Source organism: Malus domestica, chromosome 13, assembly GCF_042453785.1.
Source record: "Malus domestica chromosome 13, GDT2T_hap1".
Taxonomy (NCBI): Eukaryota; Viridiplantae; Streptophyta; class Magnoliopsida; order Rosales; family Rosaceae; genus Malus; species Malus domestica.
This window is the reverse complement of record NC_091673.1, coordinates 6,811,337-6,830,023: the sequence shown is the minus strand read 5'-3', so window position 1 is coordinate 6,830,023 and position 18,687 is coordinate 6,811,337. Positions and strand designations below refer to the sequence as shown.

The 18,687-nt window shown below is 38.4% G+C and overlaps 1 protein-coding gene and 1 long non-coding RNA gene across 5 annotated transcripts; one reads left to right on the top strand and one right to left on the bottom strand.

Moving 5' to 3' along the window:
* Positions 1–1,079: 1,079 nt before the first annotated feature.
* On the top strand, positions 1,080–3,011 carry LOC139190634 (uncharacterized). 2 transcript variants are annotated; one of them, XR_011574975.1, is made up of 4 exons: positions 1,080–1,251; positions 1,387–1,507; positions 1,933–1,999; positions 2,809–3,011. It is a non-coding gene; the product is annotated as an uncharacterized lncRNA (long non-coding RNA). The 2 variants fall into 2 exon arrangements; XR_011574974.1 differs by lacking the exon at positions 1,080–1,251 and having other exon boundaries at positions 1,273–1,507.
* Positions 3,012–14,532: 11,521 nt separating this feature from the next.
* Positions 14,533–18,478, bottom strand: LOC103452026 (BTB/POZ domain-containing protein At1g67900-like). Of its 3 annotated transcripts, none has more exons than XM_017337082.3 (5): positions 18,186–18,478; positions 17,605–17,703; positions 17,435–17,504; positions 16,032–17,306; positions 14,533–15,547 (listed from the first exon to the last, which is right to left on the bottom strand). In XM_017337082.3, the coding sequence occupies exons 2-5, from the start codon at positions 17,661–17,663 to the stop codon at positions 15,050–15,052; spliced, it is 1,902 nt and encodes a 633-aa protein (XP_017192571.1). In that variant the 5' UTR covers positions 17,664–17,703; positions 18,186–18,478; the 3' UTR covers positions 14,533–15,049. The 3 variants fall into 3 exon arrangements, with proteins under 3 accessions (XP_017192571.1, XP_008389721.1, XP_008389720.1); XM_008391499.4 differs by having other exon boundaries at positions 17,605–18,023; positions 18,186–18,323; XM_008391498.4 differs by having other exon boundaries at positions 17,605–18,467.
* Between the last annotated feature and the right edge of the window lie 209 nt (positions 18,479–18,687).

The window sequence follows — 18,687 nt, the reverse complement described above, 5'->3', positions numbered from 1 at the left end:
ATTATTTATTTTCGAAAATAATTATGAGGGATAAGTCCAACTAAACACTAGTTTGATTAACTATCATTACTTACGTTTCCTTATTTCAAATTTTTAATTCTATCCACATAGATTTATGACCAACATCCAATCACTAAAAACATAAGGTTAAATCTCATATTTTCACCAATTTCCTTCACATTGCTCAATTCCCAAACAAGGTTTTTATTTCAATATTGTATGGATATTTTAACGTCTCGTTAGACTGCCTACGTACCCTAAACAAGGATCAAGCCATTCGTAGTTCACATTAGTACTTCAAAGCATTCACCGTAATTATATGCAATAATCAATTTATAACCGTTTGTGGAATTATCAATCGTATATATATATATACACACACGATAGAAAGGAAAAGACCCACTTACTTGAGGTCCGCGCTACAACTCCCTAGTACGAATATCAAGACATCATGAACCATTGTCGCCTAGAGCAATTATCAAATCTCGACTCAGAGTTTATAACAATAGAACACATAATTTATGTAAAACACATCCCTATGTAATTCGATCCGAAAGGTCCGCATCACGGATTTCTGATCCGTTACTTCCAAAGACCCACATTATGTTTCTAGAACAATGTCCTAAAGTTTCATTATGATCCAACGGTCGGATCTCCGCCAATTGCCTAAAACCAAGTGGCGGTTAACATTTATTTTATAAACTTACAAATTCAATTCGGAAAGATCCGTACTTCGGATTCCTGATCTGTAAGTTCCTAAAATCCTAAAATATTATGCATTATAACATATCAAAATTTAGTGACGATCCAACGGTCGGATCGTCGATTCATATTTTTACCAAATAACGTATTGTAATGAATCTAACTTCAAATAATCAAATTACAGCAAACATGTCACAGCCCGTCCCGGAGGTACTTTTGGCGGGAATGTGAAAGGACAAAAATGCCCTTGTCAGGTATCAAGGTATGGGTGTATTACGTTTTGAAAATGTTTGGTCCCTAAACTTTTAAGAAGTTGTTTAAGTTAGAAATATTTTGGAAGTTGATTTTATATTTTTGTGGTTAGGGACTTAAGAGAGATTTTGGATGGTGTGGATTGGTTTGACCACACAAGATCAGTCCCTTTCTCTCCTCCCTCTCGATCACCCTCTCAGTCTCTCTCTCTCTCTCCCGACCTCACACCCAAACACACCCATATCGTACGGACCACCACCAAAACCCTTCAAAACTTGACGGATCGGGGCAAATAAGGTATGTATCTTCATCGTTTTGACGTCCTGAGTTCATTGGTGCTAGTTTTAGGAAGTGAAACCTTCGATTTCACGTAGATCCCGAACCTCCATTTTTGAGGTACTGTTCATGCGAACGTAAAATGTTGTGTTTCAGGAGATTTCAAGCTTGTGGTGAGCTTTAGGAGGTCCTAAGGAAGCTCGGAGACGTTCGTTGGAGAGTTTTGGACGTCGGGATCGTAGGTTTCAAGTTTGGCCGAACCCTTGGTTTTTGCAAGGTGAGATTTCGTAGTTTTTAGGCCCTAAAACTAGTCCAACGTGATAGTACACTCTTAGGGCTTCAATTTGGTATAAAATACGAAGAAAATGGGTGAAAAACGAAGGAGAATAGTGAGTTTGAAAATCGGCCGGAGTTCGGCCGGAGTCCGGCCACCGGAGAACCAGTCCGGCGAGGCCCTGTGAAGAAGACGACACGTGCGCTGCACGTGCTGCGCGTGGCCAGCGCGTGGACCCGTGCCACGTGTGGCGCGTGGGGGCGCGTGGGGCTTCCAAAAATTTTTCTAAAAATATTCTCGACGCTCGTGACGTCGAGTAGGTCGATGTGGTATATTCATATACCAAAATTGAGCATCGTATGAGAAGTTATTTCGAATTATTGGTGATATGCTTAAAATTAATGTTTTTATAGTTGTTTCGCATATAGGTGAGACGTATCCCGAGGACGACCGCATCCAGGGACGCCACGGGGGTTACGACCCGTCGACTTATCAGTGAGTGGGCAGTTTTGTTTTCGTATTACCTATATACTACTGTTTTTCCCAGAAAAATGTTCTATATGAAAATATGTCTTGAATATGCCATGCATAGAATTATTTGAAAATCATGAATTGGTTTATGAATTATATGATTGAGATATGATGCATACATGTTGCATGGTGCTGTGGAGGCACAGGTAAGTCAGGTGAGTTCATTATTCATTTAATTGAATGGATTGATATCAATATAATTTGAGCTCATAACCTGCACCCTAGGTGTTAGTGCTTATATTATTCACCACACCGCACGCTCGCCTTGGATCCAAGTAGGTGGATGTCGTACAGACCATGTGAGGGTTCCGACATGCTAGTCGTATAGATCACTAGGCGTGATTCCGACTAGTGGGTGATCTTAGTTATGCGCGCTGATGATATGATGAGAGAAGCACTAGAGCGTATTTTTACACCTTTCATCGTATAGACTACCTTACGTAGTTCCGAGTGATGTGCAGAGTAGGGCCGTATAGGTCACTGTGGTGACTCCGGCTTAGTGGGATTTGAGCTATTGAATTAATCGTATAGGACCAACTGCAGGGTCTCCGATTAATTCCTTATTCACCTGATTTATATTTTTATTTATGTCATGGCATGTTTTCTTGAAAATGTTAAAGATTTGAGATTTAAATGTTGAGATTTTATATGGTTATATATTTCTGGGAAAGTATACAGGTTTTTACGGCGAGGGGATATAACTGTTTTAATGAAATGTTTTGGAAAACTAATTTGTTTTACTGACCCACTCATTTTGTTTTGCGCCCCTCCAGGTTCTAGTTTAGCGGTGGTTGGCTCACGAGGTCCTTTCCGGCTTTCTGACAGATTTGGGACATGTAGGACTCACCTGAGGGTGATGTATTCTTATTTTAGTCCTACTAGACTGCAGATAACCTATGCTCTGAACTTATGTGTTTACTTGTAAACTCGTCCGGTTATGTCCGTATGTGGTTATGTTGAGTTTGGGTTGAATTTCTGTTGTTATATGTTGTTATTACGCTTCCGTGTCGTGCTTATGGTTACGTCACGCCCACGTGACGGCCAGCACACCTGGATCCTCCGGATCAGGGTGTGTCAAAACAGACATCAATTATGAATTCAGGGCCTCTAATTGAACTTAGGAAGACACCTTTGGCCCACTGGTCACGCGCCGCCGTGGGTGGAGGTTGGCTGCCCCGACTCGCCGGAAAATCCAACTATTTTAAAAAATTACCAAATTTCACAGAAAATGGAGATCTCAGTGAGTGGAACAACTTTCATACCTGTGGCCAAGGCCAATTTGGCCGGGAAACACCTCAATTTCATGAAAATCCACTGGAAACCCTATAAAGGATGTGCTTCAATTCTTCCTCCTCAACGTTCCGCCACCCCTAAAACCTATTGGGCTTTGTTCAGGAGTTCAAGGGAAGTCTATTGGTAGTGATAATTGAATGAAATTGTTTCAGGTTTGGTGGATCTCGAGCAACCTTTCCCGCGGCACCCATGTTGGTTTTTCCACCAAACCTCAACCAAATTCCTTCTAATTTTGGGTGGAAATGGAAGAGGGGAGGTTATGAAAGAGGTTACAGGTAATGGATGGGTGAATTTCGCCTGAAAATATGGTGGAAGTGGCCGGAATTTCACACTGGTTCGAAATCGGGTCTTGTCGCGAGTGTCCACCAAGGGAAGACAATGCTGGGAGCTTCTCTTTTATTGGTCCAATGCCTAATTGGCCCACCAACAACAAAAAAAATCTGATTGGCTTCCATTCCCACATGGTGGGAGCTCAAATTAATTTAAAATTCTATAGTTTAGTAAAACGACTTCAAATGCCTGTGACTATACCGTTATGATCCGGACTCGCAACCGGTTTTCGCCTATGCATTCGTACCAACAAGCACTACACCAATACGCTAAAAGAATAAGTCTTACGTTTCTCTAGATGATGGTCAATGAAAGTCAAAGTCCTCGCCTCCAGGGCATTTTCGTCAATTCACGCTTTTAAAATTTATAAACTTGTAAAATTTGGGATCGGTTGTCACAGTATTGGGATACATAAATTGCAAAATAAATGTTATATATATATATATATATATATTATAAAATCTTGAAAACATGGGTAATAAACATATAATAAATGTTCATCTAAATATTCAACAAGTATCTTACATTTTATTGAAAAAATAAATGCAAATTGAAAGTTATCGATTTTCTGTCTAAGTGAGAATTGTGACTCAGCCGGGTCTAGGCAAGGGCCTAGGCGGGTTAGGCGGACGCCTAAGCAAGTCTAGGCAAGCGCCTAGGTGGGTTAGGCGGGCACCTAGGCAAGTCTAGGCACTGTTTCTTAATTTTTAAATGCCTAGGGATTATCAGGAAGGTAGTCAGCAGCCTAATGCCTATAGCTGCCTAGCGCCTAGGCTAGGCCTATCCGGAGCTAGGTGAGGATTTTAGAATAGTGGTAATTACCCAAGACTAATCCGGACCCAAATATACAAAGAGCCTTCATATATATTGCAATTGAGAAATGCTAAGGAGACTCTCTCAAAGTGGGATTCTCTGTAGATTCTTTTGCCTTCTCACAGTTTAACATCAATTCTCGTGCCAATTGTGCCAAAAATATAAGGTGACAAAGAGTCTATAGAGAGTCACACTTTTGAGAAAGTCTTCGTAGCATTTCTCATGGCAATTTGAATTGGGCAAGGGGATTCTATTAAATTAAAAACTCTGACTTTAATTACAAATAGTGGATTTATTGTTCCCCTGAACTTTAATTTTTAAGTTGAATGCTTAAGTAGTGTGGTACAAACCTTTGCATGACAGCAGGCTACAAAACTTAGCATTGCGTAAGCAAATTGACATATAATCTTACTATATATTCATTAAAGTTGTAATCGGGACTGTTGGTTACATTAGATTATGCTTGGATTCTTATTTGTATGGTGTAGATGAAATATAGGCTTTAAATTGTTTCTAAGATTTTCATAATTTATCAGTTTGGTCTCTAAGATTTGAAATCAATAGAAGTGGTCATTAAGTTTGTCCATCATCATTTAGTTTGGTCATTCTATGAAAATTATATCAAATAAGGACCAAAATGACAAAAATACCCTCAATTTAATAAACAATGGGCCAAATGATTTGACAAAAATTGTGGATATTTTTGTCATTTTAGCCTTATTTAATGGAGATTTTTCATGGAAGGATCAAAATGATTGATGATGGACAAACTCAGGGACTACTTCTATTAATTTCAAATCTCAGGGACCAAAATGATGAATTATGCAGATTTCAGAGACCATTTTGGCTAAAAAACCTTAAATATATTTTTAGAAGAGAAAAGAGGGACTACTTTTCAAATGACCTAGTTAGTTCAGGGTTTATTTGATAAGCATATTTTTAATTTGGTTTTTAACTTTTGTCCTTGAGATATGAAAAAAGTATATGAAAAATGATAAAAGACAAATGGTTATGGGAGGGTGTGTGCATGGAGAAAATTGGGCGGGAAAATCATTTCTCTAGAAGGAGACATGAAGAAGACGGCTAGACTTACCGTATTTCTTGTACGCTTACATGCATAGGGATGCACCTCACTATAAAGCAGCTAAAGATCCCTTTTCCTCTACCTGTTACGTGTTTAACTCTTTTAAGTTACCTAAAGCAGCTAAAGATCCCTTTTCCTCTACCTGTTACGTGTTTAACTCTTTTAAGTTACCTGTTTAGTGCTTTTATAAATGGTTAATAATTGAGATCAATAGAAGCTGGACCACGGTTTAGGAGTAAAGGTTACACACTTAAGACTTCAACGGTGAATGTACTTACAGACTGTTTAAGAGCTCCTAATGACTCTACTAATTAGCTTCTTCACCAAGAGAATGGCCCTTATTAGGTTTGGAGGGAGCTCTCTTGGACCAAGTTTTAGGTCTATGTAATGCCCTTAACAGAGGATAAGTAGCGGGAGTGGATTAGTATGTTAATCCTATCTCTTGTTTGGTACTTAAGAATGAATAAAGTTGGTTGAGATATAATCCCATTACTCCGAACTCACGACCCCAGGCTGTGGACACATAACTCTGGACAGTATGCGAGAAGCTCAACGCCTTGCACAATGCTCATGAAAATCAAATTCAACTATTCTTGTTAATCCCTCCCCTTAATCATGTCTAGCACTGAAAGCATCATTGGGTAGATCTGTAACCTCTTTTCTTCACTTGCATATCTTTTTTTATTTTTTATTTTTGAACAAACGATATTATCTACACTAAGGGAAATGATGTGAGTTTAGCCTCACAATGGGTTAACAATAATATGATTTAGATTCGCCTTTGGAAGAATCGAATATAAGATCTCTCATTTACAAGTGAAGAGGTATATCATTAGACTGTAGTACTAAAAAGGTCGTACCCAGTGCACAAGGCTTCCGCTTTACGCAGGGTTTGGAAGAGGTAAATGTCGGCTAGCCTTACCCACATTTATGGAGAGACTGTAGTACTAAGTGACAAAAAACAAAAAATCTAGAGGACGGGAGATTAGTGCAGTGGCACTATAGCCAAGTTTATACCCACCTCACCGAAGGTTCGAAGCCCAGTTAATCACAAAGCTCAGGATTGAGTTCTCCCCATCTTTCAGAAAGCTCAGCTGTCAGAAGCGTAGTTAATCATGAATTACTGTGGGCTAGAAAGTTTAACATATGAGATAGGCCCGGCCCATATTATGTAAGCCCAATAGTACAAAACAAAATTGCCCGATCCAATTTCTTCTCATTGCTAGAGAAAGAAGAAGCAAAAAGAGTTGTTTGCACAAAAAATATACCCATTTTTACTTATTTGGGCAATTTGGGTAAAATATGGCATTTGGAGGATTAATGAGCAAGAAGACTAACTTGGAAGATATTTAGCTATCAAGTGGGATAGGTTGACACTATAATATTGTTTCTCCCATTTGTTTTGGTGGTGGAGGTTTGCCAAGGGAGTTGTTTAATCAAGATAAATGCATGCTTTTTTCATGCAAGTGGATGGAAAGATACCATGCATGCTTTCGGTCAAGAATGTGTAGATGAAAGAAGCTAGTTTGCTTCTTTTAATTATTTTATTGGAAATGGGAAAAGGCATGTGGTGGAGATGCAACTTGCTTCTTTTTTAATTGTTAGTTTATTACAAGTGGGGAAACATGTGATGAAAGTATGTGGTGGAGATGCAAGTTTCCCTTGTAATATTGTTTCTACATGCAAGTTGGCAAAAGCAATGCAAGCTGCCCAAGCTTCTTTCAGGCAAGCACAAAGATCTCAGCAAGGGGGCTCTTCCAGACCTCTATATAAAGAAGCAGATGGAGAAGGATTATGGACACTCAAACAACCAAACAAATACAAGCACAAACTCTGCTCGAGCCAGATTTGCTTTCAACGAAGCTGTAGTCAGCCCAAGCCTTCATCCCTTTCGGGATCAGCCCTCACAGAAGCCATCTTTTGTCTAGTTTATTAGCTCTGCTGCTCACTTGCAGTATCGATTTTCTTTGTAGTTTTCATGTACAACTCATCTTCAGTCATTTAATTTACAAGCAATCTACAATATTAGTCATTCACTTTCCTTTGTCATTTACATATTGTTCTACCTCTCCATATAAGTAAAGTCCTTATTTTTAAGGCAAAGAAAGAACCTTGATTTGAGCAACTCCCACTCAAATGGCACAATCTCTTGATTTGAAGTCAAAAAGCGCAACCTCAATCATTCAAATCCCGTCTACTAGCGGCATCTAGTAGTGGCACGCCCGCACCCACCAATCTCGTATGTAAAGTAAATCCCCGGCTTACCCGCGAGGCCCATGACGGATTTAGGGAGCAAACAAGAATTGTTACACTTACCGCATTTGTAACGCGTCTTTAATAGAGATGAGAGAAGCTGTGAGAGAATTTTTTTTTTTTCCAAAGCATTTACCTTTTCTGTCCAAATTGATGACAATTTAAACCCAAAATTTGAGGTATGTTAATTTGTAAATGTATATGTTGATAATAATTGCAAGTGTACAATATCGTCAAAGTAATATAGTGATAAGTAGAGTGTCGTTCAAACAATGATCGGATTAACCTAAATTTACTATTGAGATTGACTCCAAACTAAATGTAAATAAAAGAAAGATTACATTGACAAATTCAAATATGCAAAGATACGAAACGAAAGTAAAAATAACACTTGATCGATCACGAAGTAAAAGTGAATGAATTATAAAAGATTAATATATGGAAGCATTAGGACATCAGGTTCCTCATTCTCAATCCCATATAATCCCGTTATTCATATTAACATCAAATTATTCCTATGTTGTTAGCATTTATTCCTTGATTCGTCAATATTTCTTGTCAGAATATGCTAACTGTGTTCTAACCATCTACCCATGCTAAATCTAGCCATAGATATAGATAACCGAAACTCTTTACGCTCAATGGATAATTACACGATACTACACAAATCATAACCAGTATGTCTACTTAATTATGTAATTCATGGTAATTGTTATGCAAAACACTTTACTAAACTCAACCTATCAGTCACAATTTAGTTCTTCGCACAAAACGAAGCACAATAACAATTACTCAACATGGAAAATAACTAAGATTAATATATAATAACGAGAATTATATATTCATGATAAGAGTACACCCTAGTTCTAGCAAAAAGACTTAGTTCATGATCAAACTAATAACAAACATGAATGAATTTGATGACATAAAAGAAAACAACCGAAATTTCAATACCGACTCCACGGCAAAAGCTTGAATCTCCAATTTCTTCTTTTTCGTTGGCTGATGTGTATCTTGGGGTTATTCCCAATCCTCCTGAAGGTCCGCGTGTTTTTAATCCTCTCCCCCCCCCCCCCCCCCCAAAAAAATCCTTGCAGCACTAGGATTCTCCACCTCTCTTGCGGCACACCCTTAGGCTCTCCAAAAAAAAAAAATAGGAGTGTGCTATCCACACACATTTTTTTATTTCTCCTACATCTCTGGTTAATTTCTGTTCTTTGATCTTGGTTAATTTCTGTTCTTTGATCTTCTTCAATTCATTCGATTTGACGGCCGAAAATTAAAAATGTATGAAAGAAGTAAAAATAAGTGTGTGGATATCACATCCCGAAAAAAACTCCCTCCTTTTTCCTCATCCACGTGCCTTCTGGAATCTCCCCAAAAACCCAATTCCTTTTGGGAGGATTAAAAACATCACCACATGTTGCACCGCCTAATTATATTGGGCTTCCTTTAATGATCCACTTATCTATAAGATTTACTATTCCATTCTTTGCTCCAGCCCATCAGTTCACATCCTATTCGGTAATTCCTTGTGTTTCTTTACTTTAAGTTTCCAATTCCCTGCTTTATTCACAAATCATCTTTTCTACAAAAACTCACACAAGACACATAAACTCACCAATTTAATATAAAATCATGACTAAATAACAAGTAAAAGAGATATAAAACCTACATATAAAATCAATCTAACAGTATCAAAGACTATTTTAATCCATTTCCTATAAAAGTGTCTTTAATTAATTTGTAACATGTGTTATGAAGGACTTTGTGTTGTCCCAACTTGTAGGATCAGAGCCTTTCTGTGAACCCTCTCCCTTTTTTCTTGCAACAATCTTTGCATTCATGTGAATGTACAACCTAATTGGGGGAAGTTGATATGAATAAGCATTAGAACCCTTCTATATACTGGTTTGTGAGAGTGCCTGCAATTACCCAGCACCCTCAATCATCTCTCTCAAAGAAAAAAAGAAAAAAATACATGCACCCCATGATACTGTGTACCATGATAATTTGTGGGGTATCCCTACATAGTTATCTCCATTTGAAGAAAAAAATTATTTGAAAAAAAAAATTGGGTAGAGGTGATCAACAGTACTGAAATCTCTTGTGTTATAAGTATTTTTATTTTGATTTTAGATATGCGAGTTGTCGTGATCAGACAACATGTCAAAGTTTCTCTTTATCAATTTAAGAGGGTAATGTACATTATCTCATGAAGTTTCTTGATTCAATGCAATTTTAAAAAAAGAATAGTGTTATTCACATATTTATTTTTATCTTTTACATACTCTTGTTAATTTTTAGTTATTAATCTTCTTTCATTATTCGATCTGACGACCCCAAGTTAAAAAAAAAAAATGTAAGAAATAAAAACAAATGTACAAATGAAATAGAAAAATTAGCTAATGCTCTCTCTCTCTTATGGATGACAATGATGATGGGTTTTGACAAGTGGTTGTGCATTATCAAAAGGTGATAGTGATGTAGGTGGGACGTTAATGGATTATATTGTCACACCCGTGGGGGGAGAGAGAGAGAGAGAGAGAGATTGCATGGCCTCGCATCAAGGTTTTTAAATCAAAGTGTAGATACCCATCACCTTTACTTATCTTTTTCTTGTCCCTCCTTGCTTTACATCCATCTAATTCAATCTAGTAGTAGTAGCAGATATAGATCTTTCAAGCAAAAATTTCTCCAACAATATTTTCGTACCAAAATTTTAATTATTGGTTCCATTTCTATCCAGTCACACCACTCACTAGTTTTCCGGATCACCAAGTTTTTATTAGGTGCACGATTTACTAATTCTTTCTTCTTCTTCTTCTTGTTTTTATTTTCTTTGTTCGCTTTGCGTCCTTCTTTTTCCCATATAATTCAAGGTGTGCTGATCGAGTCTAATGGAAAGTCACGAACAAGTAAGCAAGAAGGACGTGATGAAGGTGGAGATTCCATCGGATAATCAGGCTGAACAAGTCGAGTGCGCCGTGCTTATGAGACAGCAGAGCATGACCAAGAACAATTGCCTTTGCTCCCCGACCACGCATGAAGGTTCGTTCCGTTGTAGGCTTCACCGTTCCCCGAACCTCCAGCGGACGAAAAGCATGAACTATGCTTCGCCCCGAGGCCCAGCGCCTAAGCCTGGCTTCTAATGCAACCTACCTCTGCTCATCACCATGATCCTAAGCTTGTAACGCCAGTAATGATCTAAAGAAAAATAAGAGCGTTAATATATGGCATGCCTCTTTGCTAAAGTTTGGATTTTTTGTATTTTCTGTGTACTTTGTAAGCATCCTTATTTTGTATTGAGAATTAAAAAGCTGGCATTTTATCAAGGGTTTCATAATCGCTGCAAAACTAGCACATTTGTAGTATTATTTATGTAGAATTTCTATATATTGCACGAAATCTGGCTGGTTTTTTTATGGTTTGTGTCTTATTGCAATACTTGAAGCTGTGTGTCAATGTTTTTCTATACAATTTGACGATTGCTTCCACACAATTCTGGAAAATGTGGAGGAAAACTATAATGACCATGACGACGGTAACCATATCGAAAGGACAACGATCACCGCCACAATTATGTGTCGTGTCACGGTTATAGCAAGTGTCCTCTACTAAAGCCAAACCATACCGGGATATTCTGTAACTGTAGATTATTATTGTACTACCTCGACATGCGATCCTGCACATCTCGCACATAATTCTTTTGGCTTGTATCCAGCCAAATAACACCACGTTATGAAGCACCAACTCTAAGGTTACACATGCGAGATCAATTCCATCCATCTCTGAAGTCCGTACTAATTTCCCCAAACAGCAAGATGTTTGTTTCTGCATGCAGAATTCGATCTCAATGATACATTGGCATCTGACTCAGTATATTCCTAGCATTGCAACAGTAGCAATGGCATTCCTATTGCTCTAATCATTTTGGATGGCAACCATGGAACTTTACATATCAACAGGAGAAGGAAAGTGACCCCAACTTATTCTTGCAGATTGGAAGTCTCAACTAAATAGCCAAAGATGGTTAAAATTAATGCAAGTAGGTAAAATCCAAAAGCAAGCAAGGTAACATTTGTCTTTGGTTGAACCAGCTTCTACAGATACTCACCAATATCTGTCGTGGGAGAATTATTGAGATTATTGCCAAGATATGAGGTTTTTCTTCTTTTATAAACCGTAAAGTCAATTTCACTCCAGCATCGCTTTCATGAGAAGCGACTATGAGGTGAATTTATTAATAAAATAAAATAAATACAATATGTCAAGTGAGACATGAATCCAAACCCTGACTATTAAAAATTTCATAAAAAACCAGGTCAAAATCTGTCGCAACCATTTGTCCCACATCAGACAGAGGGAAGGAGAAAGAGTCATTTAAATAGAATTACCCCACTCTAACTAAAATCAAGGTCTTTTGGATTAAAACCTCACATTTGACGGATTGGGCAGGTGGTAAAATGGGGACAGTATCGGTGTTGGAGTGGGCCCTCGACTTGTTGACCTGAAAAATTCTACATGGTATCAAAACCAGGGGACGGGCTCGTATTGCCACGTGATTGGGTAGGTCCCCATTTGGCCCTGCGTGTTGGGTGAGTCTCGATATGGCTCTACATAGGCCAAAGATGCCAAGTGATTGGGTGGGTCCCCTTTGACCCCGTGCGATGGGTGAGCCCAGACTTGGCTCCACGTGGTTGTTGAGGTATGGATCTTCACATGTGACCCATAAAATGGGGTCTCACATGCGGGGGAGTGTTGCAACACATTTGTCCCACAATCGGACAGAGGGAAGGAGAAAGAGCCACTTAAATAGAATTACCCCACTCTAACTAACATCGAGGCCTTTTGTGATAAAACCTCACACCTGACGAATTGGGCAGGTGGTAAAGTGGGGACAATATCGGTGTTGTTGGAGTGGGCCTTTGGCCCGTTAACCTGAAAAATTCTACATGGTATCAGAGGGATTGGGCAAGGGGAGTGTTTAGGGTTTGTTGGAGTGTGCCCTTGGCCCGTCGACCTGAAAAATTCTACATGGTATCAGTGACTATGAGGTGAATTTATTAATAAAATAAAATAAATACAATATGTCAAGTGAGACATGAATCCAAACCCTAACTATTAAAAAATTCATAAAAACAGGTCAAAATCACTTTTAGCAAAACCTATAATAAGGAAGCTGAGAAAGGTTATGAGAATAAGCAATTGCAGCATAAGAAGGGCATGAATCCCACCAATAAACACTGAGATGATCAACACCACAATTGGCCAAACAATATGAGAAATCAGAACTTGCATGGAGGATAATAAAACTCGACAACTATCTCACCTAACCAAAAGCCTCCAAGGGATCAATGTCAAAGGGCAAAGATGAAGAAAGAAGGTGAACAACCATTGATGAGTCACACTCAATCCATAATGAATGCCAACCTCTATCCCAAGCTAAGATACAACATGAATAACAATGTGTAGTTTGGTGTCCAAAGGAGAAGCCAAACCTATCCAACCCGCAAAACAACCAAAAGAATGTCCTGTAAAATCCCGAAAGATACCACTAAATGCAGCCAAATTAACCAGATAAACCTCTTGCAATATCATAAGTATTTACTTTGATCCAAAATTGAGATCGGGAGGGTGCCACAACACTTCAATGATTTTTTTGATCCTTAGTAGGACGTCCATGAACACAATAGAAAGAAGAATGCAAAGCTCTTTGAAAGAATATATCCTTCATAAAGTTGGAACTGAGATAATAATTTCAAGGAGTTGAAATTTATTATTCTAAATTGTATTTGTCTACTCTATACTGAAGAATACAAATAGGATTACACGCAACGGAATATACAAACGAAGTCGTAATTCCCAAAAACTCTAATTTACAATGTCAACTAAGCTCAATTGCGCTGAGCTTACATTAACATCTGGCACCAAGGGATGAAAGACTACCATAACTGCTTAAAAATCTTGACCTTCTTCGGTTCATAATCAAGTAATTTTGGATTAGATACTTACATTCTAATATGGCCGGATGCTCATATTCAAGGAGGAGGATTCTCTTCCTTTATAATCTCTCTCTCATTCCATCCCCTCCTACTTGAATGGTTACGGTTAAATCACGCCAACATTTTATATTAATTTTTTTATACAGACAATAAGATAAAAAACAAAGTGTGAAAAGAGGGGAGGGAAGAAAATAAGAATATAAGGAGAGAAAATCCTACTCCCAAATTAAAACAGGAGTAGCCTTTTACTAGGTGCCAAATAGGCTTTCACATTATGATTAGTTCCATGGAACACAGTACCAGGTAGTTTGATGTCATCTTCAATTTGACAAAATTTGTAAAAAGCAGAAAACATGAGGTGAATGTGTCGGCTAGATGATGAGGTATGATTGTTGAAATTTAGATTTTGTTCCAAAGTAAATAATTTGTCTCTCTTCTTGTATGTTTTTTGACTTCTTAGCTTTAAATCCTTTCAATGTGCTTTGTTTACAGCATCTTGTCTCAACTTTCTAAAAGATTTCCCTAAACCAACAATTAAAAAAGTACATAATTATTTTTCTTTATTTTGAGAATATAATTTTCTGCCACTTAGTATTCTTCTTCACTTGAAATGGAGAGGTCTTATATTAGAATCTCTTGGATGGCGAATACGATACTAAATTAGGTTGCTCATTGTGTGACTTAGTCAAACTTTTCATCTTCTAATGTAAAAATATTGATTTACTAAAAAAAAATTTCTATTAATAAGAGGAATTTAATCTGCATAAATTCCAATACTACAGCAGTGCACTTAGTCAGGTACATGAATTCCCTCTCACAGCACAGGAATAAAATCTGATTAGAAGGTGGGGATCCAATGGAGGTGCAGCAAGGAGACAAAGACAGGTGTTGCAGATTCATGGACAATGACAACAAAACTGGTCCCCCAGATTGTTTGATCTAGTACAACTGATTGAGATTTGCTGCAGCCACTTGATCATGCCCTCAAAATCTTCTTTCTTATTACAAAAGATTACATGAACATTAATTAATTATTTATCCTTCTTAATTTTGTTCCTAGTAAGTTTACATGAAATGAGGGAAAAAAACATACTATTGTATGCTGCTCTCTGGAATCTTACCACATTCGAGCTTGAAGAAAAACTTACTTATACTGAAAAATATTAATGTCACTTACTTATGTCAAGAATGTCACTTTGATGATATGCCGGGTGGATCAAATTAAACAAAAATCACTCAGTTCTTTTCACAGCTACTTCTGTTGATGGACCACAACTTACTCAACATTCTTTTGGGTCTAGTAGGAAGTGAGCAAAGAGATTTCATCTTTGAGTTTCTCCCAATTCCATCCGGGTGCATATTATTTTCGTCCAAATCATCATCTTCCGCCAGCTTCATTTGTAAAGTTGACATCCTCGACTTTGGTGATTTCAGGCCTGAAGCGCTCCATTGGTCCTCTGCCGGAACAATGCTAGCGTTGCTTAGCGAGGGCGGAGGCCTCGACGGATCAATGTTATGTGACGCTAGCAGTTCCCTAATGTTGCTAGGCAGCTCGGTCACTTTGCCGCTGGCCATGGCGGCTCGGGCTTGCTCAAAGAAGAGAACTTGGACCACCACTCTTAGTGGGAGTAGCTCATTTTGTGCAGCATGCATGCAGGCCTCCATCGAGAGCTTTTTGCAGTCTAGAATTCTGCAAAGCCTCTTCCTTTCACTTTTGTTTAGGTCTGGATGTGCCTGATTTGAAGGCAATAACAACTTTAATTAGCAAACTTCTATAAGTAACATCAATAAAGTCCAAATCAGAGCATGGAACAAAATTTAATGAAAAAAATTATGATCATTATGCTATTGAAAATGTGGACTCACCCCTTCTTAATTTCTTGTGGACCTAATCCTAACTGACAACAAGTTGTGAAGATGACAAGATTTTAAGGTCAAGAAAGTTGGTTACCTACTGATGGTGTCCCACATTCGAAAACGTGACACTGAAATATACCTAGAAATCTCACACAATAGTAGTCTACCAATGGAAAAAATGTATTATCAAATATGTTATGGATAATATGTCAATGTTATTGTTGCCAAAAATGTATGGACAAGTTATCTCTTCGTTTTTGACAATATCAATGCGCTTCCATTCTTTATGGACATCCTGCGCGGATAACTTATAATACGGTAAAACATGAATGTAGTTTGAGAACTAGTATATTGTTGTTACCTTGAGGTAAATGTCAATTGCTCTGTAGAGATCGTCATGGTCAAGCCTTGCAAACTCTGGTATTGCTTCAGCAATTGCAATGAACTTTGAGAGGGACAAATTGACATCCCTGGCAATCTCCTTAAGATATACATCCATAATCTTTGCCACCTTCAGCTTCGAGCTATGTGACGCCGAGGAAGATCTCCGGCTTTCCTGAAACTCAAAATCAATGTTCTCCGCAGAGCGAGACCTCCTCCTCCTTTCAAAGCCAAGCTTGGACCTCGGAGGACTAGTTGGGGGACTCTGCCCCTGCAGCAAGAACTGCTCCAAAATTGTCATGACTATGTCCACATCATATCGCGTGGTGCTTTCGTATGACTCAGAGGGGATTAGCAAGTCACTGACTGTTGCATCATCCAATTGAAGCCCTACCCTTCTGGCCAACTCCATTTTTGAAGAAGAAGAAGCATTGAGAATGTTGGCTGCCTTTAAAAGTTTAAGCAGAAAGCTAGTGGAAGCAGCACATTTTTCAACCGGAACTAAACTTACAATGGACTCCAAGATCAACCTATGCTTTGAGGTTAAATCATTGGCAGAGTCTGAATCGGAATCCAACGCTGCTTGTCGATGATCACTGTCGTTTTTCGATATTTTAGGCAACCATCGAGCAGCATAAATTTTCAATGCATCTCCAATGAGACTAGAGGGAATTTTCCCACCAGATTTTATTGCAATCATAGTTCTCCAGTACAAGTCAATCCCCAATTCTGCAATGTCCTCAGCCCACCATCCCCTGCCTTCTGGCCTGCTGTTATGCCGGAGGCTCTCGGCGCCATTGCAAGACACAATGTCGTCTCTGCCCCTCCTGGAGTAGCTGTGTGACAGGCTAACTTTGGAAGGGTTTGTGAGGACTTTTGTGGCAATTGCTTCAATGCACCTGGATGTGATTCCGAGCTCCTCCGACCACAGAGGAAATGCCTTTGTGCTCTGAAGCGTGGCAATTGAATCCCTCCAACCGTGGAGGATGCAGGAGTTGAAGAAGACCTCGAGTTTGTATATAAGGTTTCCCTTCTCGACATCCTCGGTCATCTGCAGGTACTCGGCGGCACAGCGAGAAGCGACAATGTTGTAGGCGCTGAGAGTGATTGTGATGCCGTAGCAGAACTTTGCGCAGAGCTCGAAAGCCTCGACGCCACAGGGGAAGTCGTGGAGATGGATTATGTGGTGGTTTGAAGATTCTTGGTACTCAGAGCAAAGCCTCTGCAGCCGCAGACACTTGGATAACAGAGGAAACTGTGTGACACGGGGGACAATGAACAATTTAGAGAAACCCCATGTGTGATATTGGATTCAAATTACATCAAAACATGAACTTTAAGAAATCCCAGAAATTATTTTTGTGAACAGTAATAAGTGCGAACCTTGTGAAGCAAATATCTGCTTCCTTTCACTTGAATTATGAGATCGCTTGAAACTTCAGAGGAAACTGACCTGAATTGAACCAAAAAAAAAAAAAAAACCTTTCAGTACCTTTGATCAATTGAACATTTTTTTTTTCATATTTAACCAGATAATTCATAACAAATCTTACCTTACAGCCTCAGTAGTGTAGAAAGTATCCTGCCGGGATCCAAGTTTCATAAACTTCATGGCTGATTCCTCTGTTTTCTTCTTATGACATCATAAGCTCCTTAACGTATTTGAAACCATACAGATATGTTAAAATTCCCCCTTCCCTAGTTAATTAGAGATTAGTCCAAAGAGAGCTCAGCCTTATAAAAAAAAAAAAAAAACTGAAATTTTCAATAACAGAAAAGGAAAAGAAAATGAAGGACTTTTGTTGGATGAGATCTGATATATATCCAAGAACAGAGGAAAACCAAGAGCTCTTGTTTTGTGGGTGTGATAGTAAATGAGTTTTCAAAAATGACAAAACTCAGACTCAAAGGAGGATCAAATGGAACAACAGCAAAGTCCAGGTCCTATCAGTCGTTCTATACCCCATGTGACCTGGACATGCAAACAAAGAAACCCAAATCACTCTGCAATCCCAACCAAATCACACACTCAGAGCAAATCCCCAACAGGTCAATCAAATTATTTAATTATTTTTTAACAAAAAACTAAACCAAAGCTGCTCTAAACAAGTAGACAAATCAAGATTATGCTTACAGAAAAAAAGAAACTGCTGCCAAACACTCGTGAGTAAGAAAACTTTTCTGGAAAATGTAGGGGTTTTGGTAGCTTGGAAGGAAAATATGGGATGGCCATGACAGTGTGCAATACAAAATGGTCAGTCACACGTGCTTGTCTAGAGCCCACTTGTGCCCTTATCTCTCATGATTGCCACACCATTTTTTAATTGTGAGCAGTAAGACCCCTCCTCCTTACCAAAGATTTTTCAATATGTTAGGAATACGAGTTATGTTTTTGACACATTAAAAAATTTCTCTTCTTCATCACTTCTTTTGATTATTTTTGTCAAACGCCTATTTTATACGCAATATCGCATGTCTCCTTGCTTCGCAATTATTAATTTCTAAAAGGGAATACAAGAGAGGGATTTGAAATAATTGAAAAGCTAAAGAAAGATGTGTTTATGAAATAAAAAAACAAGGATACAATAGGAAATATTTTTTGGCAATGCCCCCATGAATTAAAGGCTTTATTCCAC